At 56.8% G+C, this 18,138-nt stretch overlaps 4 protein-coding genes across 4 annotated transcripts; 3 read left to right on the plus strand and 1 right to left on the minus strand.

The window, feature by feature from the left end:
* Window positions 1-805: 805 nt before the first annotated feature.
* Window positions 806-3,237, minus strand: CDA (cytidine deaminase). Its single transcript, XM_066203022.1, has 4 exons — window positions 2,989-3,237; window positions 2,595-2,706; window positions 2,277-2,334; window positions 806-1,636 (listed from the first exon to the last, which is right to left on the minus strand). Exons 1-4 carry the CDS (start codon window positions 3,170-3,172, stop codon window positions 1,523-1,525), a joined length of 468 nt encoding a protein of 155 aa, XP_066059119.1. The 5' UTR covers window positions 3,173-3,237; the 3' UTR covers window positions 806-1,522.
* Window positions 3,238-5,845: 2,608 nt separating this feature from the next.
* FAM43B (family with sequence similarity 43 member B) lies at window positions 5,846-7,134 on the plus strand. The gene has a single exon (XM_066203018.1). The coding sequence runs from the start codon at window positions 5,963-5,965 to the stop codon at window positions 6,851-6,853; it is 891 nt and encodes a 296-aa protein (XP_066059115.1). The 5' UTR covers window positions 5,846-5,962; the 3' UTR covers window positions 6,854-7,134.
* Window positions 7,135-8,271: 1,137 nt separating this feature from the next.
* On the plus strand, window positions 8,272-12,185 carry MUL1 (mitochondrial E3 ubiquitin protein ligase 1). The gene is made up of 4 exons (XM_066203113.1): window positions 8,272-8,408; window positions 8,501-8,588; window positions 10,089-10,209; window positions 10,891-12,185. Exons 1-4 carry the CDS (start codon window positions 8,289-8,291, stop codon window positions 11,609-11,611), a joined length of 1,050 nt encoding a protein of 349 aa, XP_066059210.1. The 5' UTR covers window positions 8,272-8,288; the 3' UTR covers window positions 11,612-12,185.
* Window positions 12,186-14,420: 2,235 nt separating this feature from the next.
* Window positions 14,421-16,949, plus strand: CAMK2N1 (calcium/calmodulin dependent protein kinase II inhibitor 1). The gene is made up of 2 exons (XM_066203114.1): window positions 14,421-14,728; window positions 15,573-16,949. The coding sequence occupies exons 1-2, from the start codon at window positions 14,569-14,571 to the stop codon at window positions 15,641-15,643; spliced, it is 231 nt and encodes a 76-aa protein (XP_066059211.1). The 5' UTR covers window positions 14,421-14,568; the 3' UTR covers window positions 15,644-16,949.
* Window positions 16,950-18,138: the final 1,189 nt, after the last annotated feature.

Raw genomic sequence — 18,138 nt, forward strand, 5'->3', positions numbered from 1 at the left:
GGCAGGGAATGGGGCACGGAGCAAGCCATGGAGCCGGTGTGGAGTGGGTACTGAACAGGGCATGGAAGGGGACATGGAGTGAGGCATGGAATGGCACCTAGAAGGGGCATGGAATGCAACATGTTGCAAGGCATGAAGCAGGAAATGGCAGGGGACATCAAGCAGGGCATAGATGGGTCATGGAGCGGGGCACAGAACAGGGCACAGAGCAGGATGCAGCCAAGGTAAAGCCTTGTGCAATGCAGGGCATGGAGGGCACAGCTGGGAGTGCCTTGGCATGGAGTAAGGCACTGCCCTGGGCACAGCCAGGGCACAGCCCAGTGCGTGGAATCATCACATGGCAGAATCACAGACTGGTTTGGGCCAGAGGGGACCTCAAAGCCAATCTTGTTCCACCTCCTGCCATGGGCAGGGACACCTTCCACTATCCCAGTTTGTTCCAAGCCCCATCCAAACCTGACCTTGGACACTTCCAGGGATGGGGCAGCACAGCTTCTCTAGGCACCCTGTGCCAGAATCCCTCCCTCCCCTGCTGCCCACCCTGTGGAATCAGCCCCACAGCTGAGGCACATCCAGCCTCTCATCCACCAGCATCTCCAAATCCTTCCCAGCAGGAATGTTCTCCATCTTCCAGCCAGTATGGATACTGGGGGATGCCCTGACCCAGGGACAGCACCCTGCACTCGGCTTTGTTGAATCTCATGAGGTTCCCAGGTCATATCCAGCACCTCCCAGCCCTGCCTGGGCTGCAGGACAGCCCCAAGACCCCACTCCCTGTGTTTCATCACTTGCTACAACTGCGGGAGATAAACCAGAACCGTTTTTATTTCACTTGGGCATGACAGACATGCTCAACCCCATGCTGGTTGGGAAATGTAACAAATTCACTTATCATTGTTTTATAAATCAATAGTACAATCAACAAATGGCATTACCCTGAAAGCACAAAACCCTCCAGAAGTTCTCAAAAACTCCTTGTCCTCTTCTTCACCCCAAAGAGAATAAAAGGAAGGAAAACAAGCTGGGGAGAAATGAGCAAAGGACACACTCAGGGCAATAACCATCCTGTTACAGCAATCTACCTAATCTGGATTGGCTCACTAATTACTTCTGGGGCTGAAGGACCTTTTCCTTCTTGCTTTCGCTTCTTTTTAGAGCTGAAGGATCCGGCACTTTCCCAAGCAATGGTTTTGCATTATTCAGGAGTGGTTTCTGTACCAAAGCCTGTCTGAGCTGTGCATCAGACCCATGTCCTCCCTTGCCTACAGGGATGTCTGGACGCCTTTTTTACTAATAACAGGGAATTTCTACAATTTGATTTTGCCATTTCCTCAGGGCAAGGTGGAGCTGGAGTCTGCGAATCAACGCTGAATCAGAAGATGAGTCAGAGGAACAGGCAACTTAACAGTACAAACACATTTCCGACTGTGTTGTTCCCAAAAAGTTGCTTAAAGGCTGAGGAAATTGGGGAACACCGTTGTCCCCTGTGCCTGAGGGCAAAGGCTGGTGGTAGTCATGCTGCTCAGACCTTCTTCAGGTCCTCAGGGCCAAAGGAGAGTGGCAGCAGCTCCTCCAGCCTCTTGACAATGTAGGTGCCATCTGCCTTGGTCAGGTAGACATCCCAGTCTGTGCCAAACTGGAGGAGGAGGAAGAAGAGCCTGATGAGGGAGAAGAAGGGAAGAATTTCTTCCCTGCATTTCTTCCCCAAATTACTCATATCCCCCTTTTTTTTCAGGTTCACAGGGAGCATCCCCCTCTATTGCATGTATTTTGGGTTGGCTTATCAGCATTACTTCCCCAGAGGATATTTTGGGCTCAGATCCTGTGTTTTTACCCCACCTGCTGAACCTGACCCTCGAGCAGAGCCCTACAATCCATTAAATATTAACAACCCAAAAATGGGCTGTGGGTGCTGGGATTCCTGCAGAGCAGGGAGACGAGAGCTGGACAGGATCCGTGGGAAGCTCAGCTTTTGCAGGAAAACCCCCACTTTCAGGCTTGCCAGAGCCAGAGCAAGGACTCGAGGGCAAAACCCTCCACCTGGAGGAATAAACCCCTCTGGGCATGGCAAGCTAATGGATTCCCACTGACCACCCACCAAGGGTTGGAATACCCCTTTCCCAGCAATTTGAGGAGCCTGGAGTCAGCCCTGGGGCTGAGGATGGGGGACTGCACCCTCCTTGGTAGCTCCAGGTGTTTTAGGGGGAGATGCCTGGGGTCAGGGGATGGTTTTTGGGGTCAGGGGATGAGCCACAGAGCCCCATAGAAGCTGTCACCTCTCTCATCACTTGTCTGCAGGCGCCACAGGGTGTGATGAAGTGGTCCCCCATGTCACTGCCAAAGGAGAAAGGCACAGAGCACAGTCCTGAGGTCAGAGGAGGGGAGAACACCTGCAGAAGACTTTCACGCCCCGATATATACAGAACCACAACAGATTTTCCCCCCAGTTCCTCCAAAAACACCGCGCAAGAAACTATTTCCCTCCCCAAAAGACGGGGCTGCTGCAAAAGCAGCTGTCCTTGAGGAGCAGTAAGGCTTTTCCTGCTGGTTCCTCATCCCATCCCTCACCATCCCAGCTCTCGGAGCACCCTCACCTGGTGATGGCCATGGCCTTGAAGCTGGTGTGCCCCTCGGAGATGGCTTTTTGGATGGCGGTGCGCTCAGCACACACCCCCAGGCTGTGGCAGGCGTTCTCCACGTTGCACCCTGCAGGGACAGCCCCAGCATCAGCCACCCCAAACCCCACCAGCTCGTTTCTTCTTAGAGAATTTACAAGGAAAAGCCATTTCCTCTGCTTCCCCTATTTATTTTCCCCTCCACCGTGATCTTTGGCTCGGCCCCAGACGGCGGCTGCCAAGAGGCAGCGGGGGAGGACACACAACACCAGCACCCCGCAGTGACCCCTCTACTCCCTCATACATGACCCAAGCCTTGCTGGGGGCTCCCCAAAATCCCCGGGGCGGGGGGGGTCTCAGCTCCCCATCTTACCCGAGAAGATCTCCCCGCCGGTGGTGAGCAGTGCGGCTCCCACCGGGAAGTGGCTGTAGGGGCAATAGGCGCAGTTTTTGGCCTCCCAGCTGCGGCGCAGCAGGAGCTGCAGATTGTCACCCTGGGGCTGGTCCGCGGGGACAGCGGGGACAGCGGGGACCGGGTGCTGCCCGCCTCCCTCCATGCCTGCACCCGCCTGCCCTGCCCGCTGACGCCGCGGTTAAATATTTCCTCGCCTGGAAAATAGGCTGGCCGGGACGCCGGGATAACGCCCCGGCACGCAGCTGAGCTCCGGGAAGCATCCTCAGGGGCAGCCCTGGCCCCCAAAGCATCGTGCTCAGGGATTCTCACATCCCCTCCCTGCTTGCTGCCTCATTTTTTCAAATTTCTCCTGTTTTCGTTGTTTACTTCCTCCTTTCTCTGTCCCAGCGGAGCAATTTTCTGCCGCTGTCCCGGAGGTTTTTTTTTTCATCCTCAGTGCAAAACTGGTTCTGTGGCTCCACAGGAAAATGTCATTAAATCATTTTTGGGGGGAGGAGGAAGGAACAGCATCTTCTGATCAACGAGATCAAAAGAAATAAATTAATATGATTGAAAACATAAAAAATAATATCTGTATATGTTACATTTTCCCAGGTCTTCTAACTACAGGCAGCAGGGGAAACTGGCTGAAGACACGGGTGGTCAAAGGCCCAATTTGAGATGCCCTCATGCTGGAGCCCAAATTCAATTTGGTTGATGATTCCATGGGAAACAGCCCACACAAGGTAAAGGGCTCCCAGGTGATCATCAAATTGCTTTTTAATTAAAGATTTCTCTATTTTTCCCCTTGCCTAAGGAGCTTCCTGCCCCATTTTCTAGCTGTAAGAACGGGTGTCACAGCCCCCGGGGATTTATCACTGGGATTTTTGTCCAGTTTGTTGGCTTTTGACCTTTCCTGCTGGTTTTGCCAGCAAATCTTGTTGCTGGGTCGCTGCTGAGCAGCCACAACAGGCTGGGAAGGAACGTCCAAATTGGCAGTGGCTTCTGTTGGGGCTGAAACTCCAGGAGCCGAAACAGAGCATGGGACAGTGGGAACACCACAGGCACCCCAAAAAACCAAAGCTGGGATGCTGAGATCGGTATTGTCCAAGGGATAACCAGGAAATCCGCCTCTCACACCCTGTGAGGGTGCCTGTTCACTCTGGAACCCAATGATGACACTTCACTACTTGCCAGGGCAGGGAGTGAGAGGAGGGATTGGCAGCCCTGAAACAGCCCACAACTCATTTTCAGCTTCCAAGTGCAAATCCAGGTTGTTTTCCCCTATATAAAATGAGGTGTGGAGTCTCCTTTGCCCCCCAAAATCAGGGAGAAAAAAAAGAAAACCAGTCCTAGGGCAACTTGTGGGTGTCACTGTGGGATCAAACCAGTGTAGAGGGACACCACAGCCCCCCCTCTCCTCCTTGACCCCAATAATGTGGGATCTGTAAATAAAGAAGCTTTCAGGGTGGGTTCACACCTGCCCTCTCAGTATGAACACCGAGCAAGTAAACACAGTCCTCACCTCAGTCAATGAGGGTAAGAATAGAAATTATGAAAGACAGAGGTAATCATGGATAGAAATCTTCCTCATTAGCCCTAATTCCCTAATTGCCATCTCCCCAAAACCATCCTTGCACCGGGGGCAAACCACACAGCCCGTGTTTGCATCAGAAAAGCTGAAAAACAGAGAAATTCATGCATTTTTTATTATTTTGGCTGCAAAAACCTATGAGGCTGTCAAGGCCGCGGCAGTGAGAGAGTGGGGCTGGTGCTGTCTGCCTGTGAAGCTGCTATTTTAAGGCTGTATTTGCTTCGCTCAAACTGCAGAAAATCTGGGAAGCTGCTGGGAAATGGCTTCCTGTTCCCTGCAACACCCCACTCTGGTTTTCTTCCTCAAATGGACGAAAAGTGGGGGCACGTAGTGTTATTTTATCCCTTTCTCCTCCCCATTTTTCAATCCCAAGGCAAACAGAGCATCCCCAAGCCTGGGGGTCTCCCTGCTTTATGTCCAGATGGTTAAAAAAAAAAAAAAAGAAAGAAAAAAAAAAGAAAATGTGGAAATCAGGGTTCGAGCCAAAGGCACTGAATCCTGAGCAGGCTCAGACTCCACTGCAGGGCTGAAACCTCGCAGTCCTCCCCAGAAATCCCCACTGAGCTGTCCCATGGGGAAATAACATTCCATTTCTCCTGCAGAGAAGCTGTCCTAGGGCCTTGGCCAGAGATAAAAGCAACAGGTTAAAAGCCAGCTCAGCCCAAAAGGAGAGGAGCAGCAAGGAGGTCTGACCGGCTTGGAAATAACAGGGGCAAACAGGGAGGCTTGGAGGAAAAAATGCCAGCAAACCTGCAGGATCTGCAAATCCTGGCACACACCCTCTTGCAATGTACTGATTTGGCGGAGGGGGGTGGGGAACCCACCTTTATGTCGTTCCAGTGTCAGAAGCCATCACCAGACCCACCCAAAATCATCCCCTCCCCGGGTGGGAAAGCAGGGAATTTCCCCTCGCGCCGGTGGGTTTCGGCGCTGGGGGTCGGGCTGCCGCATGGGGATGGAGGGCTGGATTTCCCCCCCGGCTTCCTCTCCCTGCCGGGGCACGGAGCGAGCGCGCACGGAGCTGGCGGGGGCCGTTCGCCGGCGGCTCCCCGCGTGCTCGGGGAGGTGGAGCAGCCCACGGAGCGCCGCGTCCCCGCAGCCGCCGCCGCCGCTCCCGCAGCATCAGGCGCAGGCGGCACCCGGAACGCGGCGGCTCCTCGGCTCCGCATCCTCCGTGGGCAGCCGGATCGGATACGGCGGCCGCGTCCCGCTGCCGGGGTAGGGGCTTCATTCACCCCCTGCGCGGGGCGGGGGGGGGGGGGGTGTGCGGGGACACCCCCCAAACCGGCTTCGGGGCTTGGGGAGGGGGGTGGTCCCGCTGCTTGCGAGCGAGGCCGGGATTAGCGAAGCGGAGCCGAGATGCTGCCCTGGCGCCGGAGCAAGTTCGTGCTGGTGGAAAATGAACGTAAGTGCAAAGGCAAGAGCCTGGGGCCGGGGCTGAGCTACGCGGCGCTGCTGGCCGGCTTCCTCCGCTCCTGCCCGGACCTGCTGCCCGAGTGCCCGCTGGAGCGCCTGGGCAGCGTCTTCCGCGGGAAGCGCCAGAAAGTGGAGCTGAACAAGGAGGACCCGACGTACACGGTGCGGTACCTGGGCAACGCCGTCACCCTGCACGCCAAGGGCGAGGGCTGCACCGAGGAGGCGGTGGGCAAGATCTGGGCCAAGAGCGAGGCGGGCGCCGGCGGGGCCAAGATGAAGCTGACGCTGGGCCCTCACGGCATCCGCATGACGCCCTGCGAGAAGGGGGCCCGCCGGCCGGGCCACGCGTACCTGCTGCACCGCATCACCTACTGCGCCGCCGACCGCCGGCACCCCAAGGTGTTCGCCTGGGTGTACCGGCACCAGGTGAAGAACAAGGCCGTGGTGCTGCGCTGCCACGCCGTGCTGGTCTCCAAGGCCGACAAGGCGCGCGCCATGGCCCTGCTCCTCTACCAGACCTCGGCCTCCGCCTTCAACGAGTTCAAGCGCCTCAAGAGACAGAGCGATTTCCGCCACGTGCAGCAGCAGCTCCTGGGCGACGCCATCGTGCCCTTGGTGCCCCTGCGCCGGCTGCTCAACGCCAAGTGTCCCTACCGCCCGCCGGCCGAGCGGGCCCGCTGCGCACCTCGCCTCAGCTCCATCCTGGAGGAGGAGGAGGAGGAGGCCTTCGGCGCTGGGACGCCCATGGGGGACCCCGAGCGAGCGGCCGTGCTGCGGCTGGCCAGCGACATGAGGGGCTGCAGCCTGCGCGGGCCCCGGCCCGCCCTGTGCTGAGCGCCGGCGGTCACCGGGCACGAGGTGCCCTGCCCGCGCCCCGAGCCGGTGCTGGACCCTCCTCGGGGATCAGTCTGGACAAGACAGCGGCTCCGTTTGCCAGAAGACCCATGCTGGGGGTGGGTTGGCACCCCAGGGACCCCCTTCCCCCGGCCCCGCACATGAAGCTGCTCTCGTGCCTCCTCCGCAGCGGCCATCGTAATAAAATTAATGTGTGTTTTCTGCCGTGTGACGGCGCCTGTGTCTCGCCCGGACCCCGGCGGACGACAGAGTGAGAGTGATGTTTGGCACTGAGGCAGTTTGGGGGGTTTATACTGCGTTTACCCCTGGAAAGGCAAGGCAAGGAGAGCGGGCTGCGGGGTCCACAGTGCTTTCCTGCGGCACCCAGGGCTGGGGAGAGCTGCTCCACGTAGTCATGGCAACTTGATATTTTAAATATAGAGCTGAGGGGGGCGGCTGTGCCGCCCACATCGGGGGAACAGTGACGGGGATTTGGCCCCTTGGACCCCACTGGAGAGAAGAACTTGCATGAACCCTCCTCCCCCACTCTAAATTAGCACCAAGGGCCCGAAGATCTATAATTTACGAAAAATTGCTGTTTTTTCTTCCCCTTTTGCTGCTTTCCCAGAATAAGCGATGGTAAGGAGATGGGGGGGTTGAGGTGGGGGTGTCAGCAGGGACTTGTCACCCTGCCATGGCCCTTCTTGGGGCGGGGGAAAAGGACTCTGCAAAGGGGGGCTGGGGGCTGCGTCCTGAGGCTGAGCCCTCACAGTGCAGGGCATGTGGTGCTGCTGCCTCACAGCCCAGTGAGGGGCTGTAATTCCTTCCCCAAGGTGCTGTATGGCTGGGATTTGGGGAGACGTCCCCTCCCAGCCACGGGGGGACAGGCTCTGGTCTGACCACTGCCCCCCCAGACTTAGCAGGAGGGTGAGATTTGGGTTGCACCCCAACTCCCAAGGTGGGAGGAGGGGTACGGGGGATGCTCCCCCATCCCGCACCCGGGGGCATTAGGATTTGGGGCAGCTGCCATGATCCCAAGGGGTGGCTGGGATTCGGGCTAATCCCCCCTCAGATACTGGTGAGGCTGGAGTTTGATGTCCCCCCCAGGACCCCAGGGTGGAGGCGGGGATAAAGGGGTGAGGAGGCTGCGACCTGTCCCGCTCCCCCAAACTCCCAAGGGCGGGGTTTATTCCCCTAAAGCTCCGTGGGGCCGGGATCTGATCCGCCTCCCGTGACCCGCAGCCTCCGTGGGGGGGTGGTTTGTGTTACCCCCGCAGCCCAACGCGGCTTTGCGGAGCCCCCACAGCCCCCGCCCGGCCTTGGCGGATCCGCCGTCTCCATGGCGGCGCTGCGGCTGCCGGAGCGCCGCTCGTGACGTCATCACCGCGCGCCGGCGCGGCGGGCGGTTGCCGTGGCAACGGCGGGCCCAGCGGCCATGGAGGGCGGCGGGCGGCCTTCGGCCACACAGGCCGTGCTCCTGGCCGCCAGCACCGCCGTCACCGCCCTGCTCTACTCCGTCTACCGGCAGAAGGCCCGCGTGGCCCGCGGGCTCGAGGTGGGTGCCACGGGGGGAACGCATGGGCCCGACCCCCGAGGCCGCGGCCTGGTGGCGCCGGCTGAGCCGCGGCCTGTGTTTGCTCCCCGCAGGGCGCCAGGAAGGTGCGGCTGGACGGGGACCTGCGGGCCGTGCTGCTGGAGGCGCCCGGCCGCTGCGTGCCCTACGCCGTCATAGAAGGTAGGGTTGTGCCAGGAATTAATCCACAAACACCGGAGGTTTATGTCCAGAAAGGACACAGAGAACTCCTATAACTTTATTCGAATAAAGGGAGAGGTCGTGGCCGTTTCCCATGGGGTCTTTCAAATTGCTAGAGAGGACGCAGCCTCCTTTTTATCCCTAATTCCCGGCCGCATTTCCCTCTCTCTTTCCCCATTGGCTGAAGTTCTTGAGAGGTGCAGAGTTCCGCAAACGCCTAATACCCGCTTCTAATGTACAACCCCACCCCGTCCTTTCCTTTTCCTTGTGTCAGTCAGTGGAATTCCTATAGAACTTATCGTTCTTCCCGTTGTGAAAAACGAGGTTTAGTTTTCTGGTAGAATTTGAAAGGTTTAATAAAAAGACAGTAGGAGACAAAGGGTGAAAATCGGCCGGGTGCTTGGCATTTAGCTAAGAGTACATTGTTATCTTCGGAGATTCCTCTTAAATATCTTTTCTATCACGTCATCCTGTTGCATATTCATAGAGATTACACATATTCATGTTTTCCCAGAAACTAATTTCTCTATTCTAGGAACTGTTTTGCATGGCCACTCCTTGGGTCCGCCCTTTTAGAGCATGTGTGGGTTTTGGTTGTGGTTTTAATCCGTTCTTTTTATCCCCTTTAGTTTGGGCCTTGGTCTGTACTTCCTTCAGACAGCAGATGCTGATAGTTGGCATGTTAATAGCAGGGTCTTCATCACATTTAACTGGATGTTATCCTGACTGAACAGTTTACTTATAACTATATCAGTTATTACTGCTACTGTGTTTAGGTTTTTGTTAACAGTAGAAATAAAAGCAAAGTTATTTTAACACTACACATACAGCATTCATCTGAATATTTGCAAAAAGCCAACAATATAATTTGTATTTTTGTATGTATTCATAACCCCATTGTTTCTTTTGTCTCTCAGTATCTATTTTTGTCTACCAGCAGACCCACAGTTAATTTGTAAAGACAAAATCCCTCGTTCCTTTCAAACAGGACCTGAAGTTTGGTGCCCCAAACAGGGGTGGGGGGCACATCCCACCCCACAGCTGCTCCTCACTGGGGGATTTCATCCCCAGCTCCTCCCTCTGTGCCCATCAGGTCATATCCCCCCTGCCAAGCAGCCACAGACTCCTGACAGCAGGAAACTCAAAAGGGCTCTCAGCCCTTCTGCCCCCCATCTTAGAATTCTAGAATGGTTTTGGTTGAAAGAGACCTTAAAGCTCATCCAGTGCCACCCCTGCCATGGGCAGGGACACCTTCCACTGTCCCAGGTTGCTCCAAGCCCTGTCCAACCTGGCCTTGGACACTGCCAGGGGTCCAGGGGCAGCCACAGCTGCCCTGGGCTCTCCCCACCCTCACAGGGGAGGATTCCTTCCCAGCAGCCCATCAGAACCTGTCAGTGTGAAGCCATTCCACGTGGTCCTGTCACTCCTTGTCCAAGGGTTGTTTAAGGAACCCCTCAGCTGCCCCTTGGCTTCCCGTTCCAGGTGTGGTGCAGTCGGTGAAGGAGACCCTGAGCAGTCAGTTTGTGGAGAGCTGCAAGGGGGTGGTTCAGAGGCTGACACTGCAGGAGCACAAGATGGTGTGGAACAGAACCACCCACCTCTGGTATGTGCCTGCTACCCTCACACGCCTGGGGTGCCCTGGGGGGGTCTGGCACCCTGAAATGGCCTCAGGCATGGTCACAGTGACCAAGTGCCTCAGAGCTGGGTCCCAGTGTAGCCCCCACAGTGACAGCTGCCATAATGGGGTATGTTGGGCTGATTTTAGGGCTTTCACAGAGAGGCTGGAGGAGAAGAGCACCCAACAGGGGCTGAACATTGATCAGCCCCACCTTGCTACAGAGGTGGCCAGAGGATGGCATTTCCAAAAAAATCCCACTTGCAGAACAGAAATTAATTGGATTTGGGTGATCCCCACACCCAGGGGACCCGAGGAGAGTCCCAGAACTGTGTAACAGAGCCCAGTGATGCTGTTTGATAAGCATTTGGTAACACTTATCAAATTGGTGCTCTCCTCACGGGATGGTTTGTGACAGCTGGGAATGCCACAGGCAGGTGAGGAGGAATTAAGTGAAGATGAGGGAAGCCCCCACTACTTGTAGAGCACTGAGATGAGGGTGGAGTGGCCTCGTGCACACCTGGACAGTGCCATGAGGGGAAAGGTACTCTCCAGAGACCCCCATCAAAGAAACTCCACTCAGGGCATGTCCCCAAAGCCAGCAGGTCATCCCAGGCTGTGTTTCCCATCAGGGGAAGTCAATTCACTTCCCCCTTTCTCCCTCCCCAGGAACGACTACGAGAAGATCATCCACCAGAGAACCAACACCACCCCCTTTGACCTGGTCCCTGCCGAGGGCGGCGCCGGCGTCACCGTGCGGGTGATGAAGCCCCTGGAGGCCGCTGAGCTCAGCCTGGAGACGGTGTATGAGAAATTCCACCCCTCTGTGCAGTCCTTCACCGACGTCATCGGCCACTACATCAGCGGGGAGCGCCCCAAGGGAATCCAGGAGACGGAGCAGATGCTCAAGGTGGGCACGGCCCTGACCGGGGTGGGAGAGCTGGTCCTGGACAACGCCACCATCAAGCTGCAGCCCCCGAAGCAGGGCATGCCCTACTACCTGAGCTCCCTGGATTTCGAGGCCCTGCTGCAGAAACAAGAGTCCAGCGTCCGCTTTTGGAAAATCCTGACGGTCATTTCCGGCTTTGCCACCTGCGCCGTCCTCTTCTTCCTCCTGCGGAGGCAGTACCGGCAGCATCGGGAGAGGCAGCGCCTCAGGCAGATGCAGGAGGAATTCCGGCAGGCCCAGGAGCGCCTCATGAACACGGAGGGAGGGGAGATGCTCAAAAACGCCTGCGTGGTCTGCTTGAGCAGCACCAAATCCTGCGTTTTCCTGGAGTGTGGCCACGTCTGCTCCTGCCACGAGTGCTACCAGGCTCTTCCCAAGCCCAAGAAGTGCCCAATCTGCAGGCAGGGCATCACCAGGGTGGTTCCCTTGTACAACAGTTAATTTTTTTGTGATTTTTTTCTTGGGGGGAGATTTTGGATTTAAAGCTGCCGCTGGCAAAGGGGTTTTGTCACCTTGCTGCTTGGGTAGTGGATTTTGGGGAAGGGGAGGGAGCTTGAGGTGCTTCAGCAGGGGGTCAGAGCTGAGTCTGGAAAGCTGACTCTGCAGCTGATCAGGGCTCACACTCTGCTTGGAGGTGTTTTTGAGAGAGAATTCCTTGCAAAGGTTGAGGTGCTTGGGGAAGAGATGCAGCTTGAAGCTCTTCTGTTAAGGTTTGAACTTGCAGTGTTTGTGTCAGGGTTACAGAACCTGCAGCCCCTTACCCAGCTGACAAAGGCATGGGGAAAACAAAATGCAGTAAGGGTTCTGAGGGGCTGCAGAATTCCTGTGAGGCTTCCAGAGGGCTGCAAGGCCTGACGGACCAGGAGGGGCTGTCAGAGAGCTCATAGCAGGGGGTGTGAACACAGGAAATCTTGGTCACACCAGGATGTGAGGATGGGGACGTGACAATGCTGTGGCTGGTGGCTGTGCTTGGCTTGGGATAGCAAACAGGGTGTGAAGTAATAAAATAGGACAAAAAGTGTGTCTGTGTTGGATTATTCCATGGGAGTGATGAGGTTTGTCCTCCCTGAGGTGGACACGGTGAGCCTGGATCATCCCAAGCCGTGATGGAGGTTGGCTGAGGGGGGGAGCCTGTCCCCCCTGCACTGGACATGACAGTCACTGCTGTCCCCTCATGACACAGGTGGGGCCAAACCCCCAAACTGACACAAAAAAGGAGAATTCCCTTCCCTGACACTCCCATTTTGCCATGGATCCCATATGCACCCAAGAGGGTTAATGGACGCGAAGTGCTGCTGCAATTCACATTTGCTGGGGAGGACAATTAGGGAAACATTCATGGGCGATGAGGGAGCTTCTAGTAGGAGCAGTTGAAAACCCCAAGACTGAGGCAGCCCCCGGGCACCTCTGCCTGTGGGCACGCAGAGCCCTTCACATCCCCCAGGCACTTTTAAAAACAAACATTCCCATCGACTGGCATTTAAAACCCCCTGAATTTAACAGTGAAAATGATGGGTTGTTCCCTCATTAAACATTAACCCGAGCAGCCAGGCAGTGTCCAAAGGCCATTGTGGCTGTGAGGCACAAATGCACGGCCGGATTCTGAGGAGCAGCTTCCTGGTTATCCCGGTGCCGGGAAAGGGCCGCATCCCACCAGCTGTAGGTGGCAGTGGCTGCCTGCAGGGCAAGGCAGCCTGCGAAACAGAATCCCAGAGGGAGCAGCCAGAGCACAGCTCAAAAGCCACACTGCAGCCCGATAACCCAGAATACAGATCGAAACGAGAGAATCCCATCTGCTGGAAGAGGTGTCCCTCCTCTCCAGGGGACCAACCACCCCAAAAAGCCCCATCCCCTCACTGGGGACAGCGGTGGGGTCAGTCCCCCTCAGACCAGTGCAGCACACGGCCTTGAGCCTCGGTGTTTTGCCCAGGAATGGAGCATCAGGCAAAGCCTAAAAATACGCCTTGGAGGGGCTGTGCTTCCCCATTACCCTTCGCCTCCTGTTTCCAAGCTTTCCCTGTGATATCTCGGGTGTAGCCGCAACCTTATGTAAGGAGCTGACAGCTCGGGGGTGGGCGGGGGTGCAGGGGAGAGGGGCTTGTGCAGCTCCGGGGGCTGAGGATTTCAGCAAACGAGGGCTTTGGAGATGGGAGCAGCCCTGGGACAGTGCAGTCCAGCCCTGCCACCACCAGGCACCCTGTCCTTCCCATGCCCCCAGTTCTGCTCGGCCCCAAAATGAGCCAGGCTCCCGATTCCAGAGAAATCTTGGAACTCAGCCTTGCACAAACAGGTTCTTTGCTGCTGTTGCTACTGTCCTCCCGCTCCACTTCGTGGGAGATGCACCGCAGATGCTTGAACACCCCAACATAGCTGTGGTCTATCCCAAAATGTTATCCCCAACCTTCCCATCACTCACTTTGCCAGGCAATAACCCCAGTGACCCAATTGTTGTGGCAGCTCTGCATAGAAAACCCCATGGAAAGCTCACAGTAACTCCCAGATCCTCCTGCAGTGCCCCAGGAAAGGCTCGTGGAGGGACAGGTCCTGGGGGCCCACAGCCAAGCACACCCAGTCCCCCCACACTGCAGCCCCCCACAAAGTGCCAGAGGCCCCCAGATGGCTCTGGGCTCTGCAGGGCACGTGTGAGGCTGTGCCCGGTGTTCCTGGGAACGGGCACTGGGCTCCCCAGGGATGTGGAGGGGTTAGTTCCAGACTTTCCAGGGGTGGCTGGAGGGGGACCCACTCTGAACTCCCTAAACGTGTCTGTCGGGTAGTCTAAGCTCCCCAGATGCGGCTGTGGGGCAGCTCTGGGCTCCCCAAAAGTGCTGTGGGGCCGCCTAAGCTCCCCGAGCAACCTTGTAGGGCAGCTCGAGACTCCCCAGGGATGCTGAGGGGCAGGTTGGGGAACGCTGAGCATGAAACGGGGCAGCTCCAGGCTCCGCAGGGTGTCTGCTAGGCAGCTCTGGGATCTCCAGGGATGCTATGGGACACCCCGAGGATGCTCCGGGACAGCTCCGTGCTCCGCGGGGAGCCTGCGGGGTAGGTCCGGGCTCCTTGAGGACGCTCGGCGCTCCCCGGGGACGCTGCGGGGCAGGCGGCGGGGCAGTCCCGCGGATCCCCGGGCTGCGGGATCAACCCGCCGGGGCGGTGCCGCCGCCGGTGCCGGGGGCCGAGCCGGTCCCGCCCCGCCCCGCCCGGTCCCGCCTCCCGCTCCTCTATCGCCGCCGCCGCCGGAGCCGCCGCCGCAGCCGCGGAGCCGCGAGCAGCGCCGGCCGGGCCGGGATGTGACGGGGCGGCTGCCCCGCGCCCGCTGCGCCGCTGCCCCGGGCCCGCGGGCCCCGCGCCCCGGGAGGCTGTCGGGGGGCGGCGGCGGCGGCGGGTCCCCCCCCGCCGCCCCCATGTCGGAGGGGCCGCCCTACGGCGAGGGGCAGCTGGCGGGGGACGCGGCCGTGGGGCAGCTGCCCTTCCCCGTTCGCCTCCGCGGCGGCGACGGGCTGCTGGCCGGCGGGCAGGGCAAGCGGCCGCCCAAGCTGGGGCAGATCGGCCGCAGCAAGAGAGGTGGGTGCCGGAGGGAACGGGGCGCGCCGGGAGCTGCCCGGGATGCGGGGCACGGCCCCAGGGATGCGGCGGGATGCAGCGGGTATCCCGCGGGGTGTCGGGCATCGTGTACCGGGGACCTTCCCCGGGCATGCGGGACACCGGGGGGCGTCCTCAGGGACGGGACATGATGACCGGGCTCCCTGAGGATGTCGGGCATCGTGTCCCGAGGACCTTCTCCGGGGATAAGGAGCACTGGGGACGGTCCCCAGGGACGGGGTATGGGGCACCGGGCTCCCGGCGGGATGTTGGGCATGGTGATCTGTGGATCTTCCCCAGGGATGGGGCATCAAGCACCTTTTGGGGAGGCAGGGCACCAGGAAGCGTCCCCGGGGACGGGGCACGATGCACCAGACTCCCTGCAGGATGTCAGGCATCACGTCCCAAGGACTGTCACCGAGGTGTTGGGTAGCCGGGATCTTCCCTGAGGACAGGACATTGTGCCCTGGGCACTTCCCCGAGTATAGGGCAGCAGGGACCTTCCTCAGGGACAGCGCATCGCTCCCTGGGGACCACCCGCAGGGCACAGAGGTGAGGGGACATTCTTTGGGGACATGCCCTTTGCCAGGTGTCCCCAGGGACAGGGCGCCAGTGCCGGGGCGTGCGATGCTGGGGACGTTCCCTGGGGACGGGACAGGGTGCACCGGGTCCCCTGCGGCGTGTCGGGCGCCGTGTCGCTGTGCCAGCAGCCACACCAGGGATGTGGGACCCCTCCAACCCCCCACCCCCCCCCAGGGTGACCTTGGGCGAGGGGAGCAGGGCGGCAGAAAATTCATCGCGCTTCTTGTTTCTTTCTGCTTTCTAGTGGTTATTGAAGATGATAGAATTGACGATGTGCTGCAAAACCTCTCCGAAAAGGCCCCTCCCGGTGTTTAAAGCCTCCCTGGGGACGCTGGGCTGAAGCCCGGGGTGGGGTCGGTTTACAATGGCACAGGTGATCGGCAAAAAATAAACCCCCCAACACCGCAGCGACCGCCCGAAGCTCCGGGAACGCCGTCGGCGCCCGCCCGCAGTCCCGCGGCACGTCCTGCCCTCCGGAGAGGCGCGGAGGGGAGGGCGGGGAGCGAGCCAGAGCCCAGCCATCAATTCAAAAATGATAATAAATTAATATATATATATATATATATGTAATCGGGAAAATAGTCACCTGCTTCAAAGCCCCCACCCCGAGGGATGGACGGAGGAGTCACGCCGCGGCTCTGAATTACTCGGGATCGCTTTCCTCGGGCTGATGATGAACCTTGTGCCGCGCTAGATCGGGGGGGTAAGAGGAAAGGGGAGATGGGGGTGGGGAGCAGCCCCTGGGGTCTCCCTCCGGCCAGGGTTGTTCCCAGCGGGCACCTTGTTTACATTATTTAATCTTGCAAAAATGAATCCGTGCACTTGGATGTACCACGCTATCCCCTTCTGTATGAGTTTCTTCTTCTTCTTTCTTTTTTTTTTTTTTTATGTTGATGTCTTTGGATGTTGGGAAATTATATAAAATAGATATATATATATTTAATTTTAGTCACGTTTTAAGGTTCTCGAGGGGGAAAACCAAAACTTTTATAAAGGAAAGGCCTGAAGGAAGAATTGCTGGTTTATTTTTTAAAGCTTGTACTTGGTTGCTGTGAGCAAAGGGACAGATTTTATATGTATGGGGGGGTGGGAGGGACGCTCAGCTTTTCTAACTACCATGCAGTCTGTAGTGTGGGTGATCTTGGTTTGTTTGGTTTTTTTTTTCCCTTATATTGTGGCAGTTTTCTCTCTTTAATAGACTGTATTAAAACATATATATAAAAGAAATTATTTAATGTAATCACAAGAGTGCCAAACACTTGGAGATGCTGGAGGGCAGCGATTCCCTCCCCGAGATGAGCAGCACTCAGAGCTTTCTGCTCTTTCTAGGGCTCGGTCGATCTCTCTCGTGGGGTTTTCTCTGACTTCTCTTTTCTAATCTTTCTTTTTAACTATTTTGCATGATGTGCATAAAAACAAAAGGGGAAAAAAAAAAGTGGGGGGGGAATAAAAAGCGCCTCTGGCGCCCAGGCTTGGTTCTTGTTTCTGTTTGCGATTGACTGACAGACCTCAAGGCAGGTTTTTCTTTCCTCCTTTTCTTAAATATTGTGTATGTTGCACTTTTATCCACTACACAGGGCTATTTCTGCAATGTCCGAATAAAAAGGAAAATGAAACAAAATGGAAAAAAAAAATGATAAATGCGGATCTGCCGTGTTTTCCCATGGGCTGCCAGGGCCCAGCGCCGTGAGCATCCCTCCCTGACCACCCAAACAATCCCAAAATAACTAAGGAAAACCTCTCCACTCTCTGGCACAGACCCCTGTTTGTGCTGAATAACTAATTGTAATTAATATTTATTTGTGGGATTTTTGGTTTTGTTTTTGTTTGATGGGGAAATGCCTCAGGGGCACAAATTTGAACGAAAAATTCAGCGTTGGGTCCTGAGAGTGGCTGTTGGGGATGGGGAACAAAAGGTGGCCTCCCTTTCACTGATGGGAAAATCTGTAGAAATTGGGCATTTTCACTCTAATATTGCTTCCCTTCCCCCCAAACCCCAAATCCTGGTGTTAAAAAAGACCATTATCCCTTCTGCCCACGCCACCAAGGGCACAAGCCAACCTTTGTGCCCGGGGAACAAGAATATAATCATGGGTGGGGAAACAGGTCCAGGGGTGGGCTTTTATTGCAAAGAAAATCATATATTGTAATAAAACAGGATGCTGCTGAGCTGGGATTTGTACAGGATGACCTGGGGGGAGCCGATGGATTAATTTGGGGCGGCACAGGGAGCTGGTACCCCGTTTTGGGGGTGTGAAGGCTGCACAACGCTCCCCTCCCCACCACCTTTGCTATTCATTGCTCCATTTTTAACCCACACAGGCTCTCCCACATCCAGGATACGATGAGGAGCTTTGCTAAATTGCTCCCTTGAAAAATCCCCAATTATTTTCAGTTTTTTCCCCAGCAAGTTCAGCTCCGAGGTCACGGCTGTGTGGGTTGGACTCAGCGCACACAGCTTTGGCCCCGGGATTTTCTGTGCTGGGGGACCTGCTGCACCTCCAAAGCACAAGATGACTCCCAGAAGGGAGTTTTTTTTCTCCCAAATTAATGGGTTTTGCCCCAGTCACCATCTGGGGGCGAGCCCAGGGCTCTGGGAGAGCAGACACAGCCAGAGGAGCAAAGCATCCCACATGTGCTGAGGATGCAGCGCTTGGGAGCTCATTAGACACAAACCCATGGGCTGGATGCAGCACTGGGTTCATTAAGTTTACCAAAAAGCCCCTTTTCTGCATAAAAACCTGATTTCTGGGTCTGCCAAACCCAATTTCCCACTTTCTTTCATACCTCAAAAGACCTCTGAGCACTTA

This window comes from Chamaea fasciata, unplaced genomic scaffold, assembly GCF_029207755.1.
Source record: "Chamaea fasciata isolate MVZ Bird 193981 ecotype frontalis unplaced genomic scaffold, bChaFas1.0.hap1 SCAF_23, whole genome shotgun sequence".
NCBI lineage: Eukaryota > Metazoa > Chordata > Aves > Passeriformes > Sylviidae > Chamaea > Chamaea fasciata.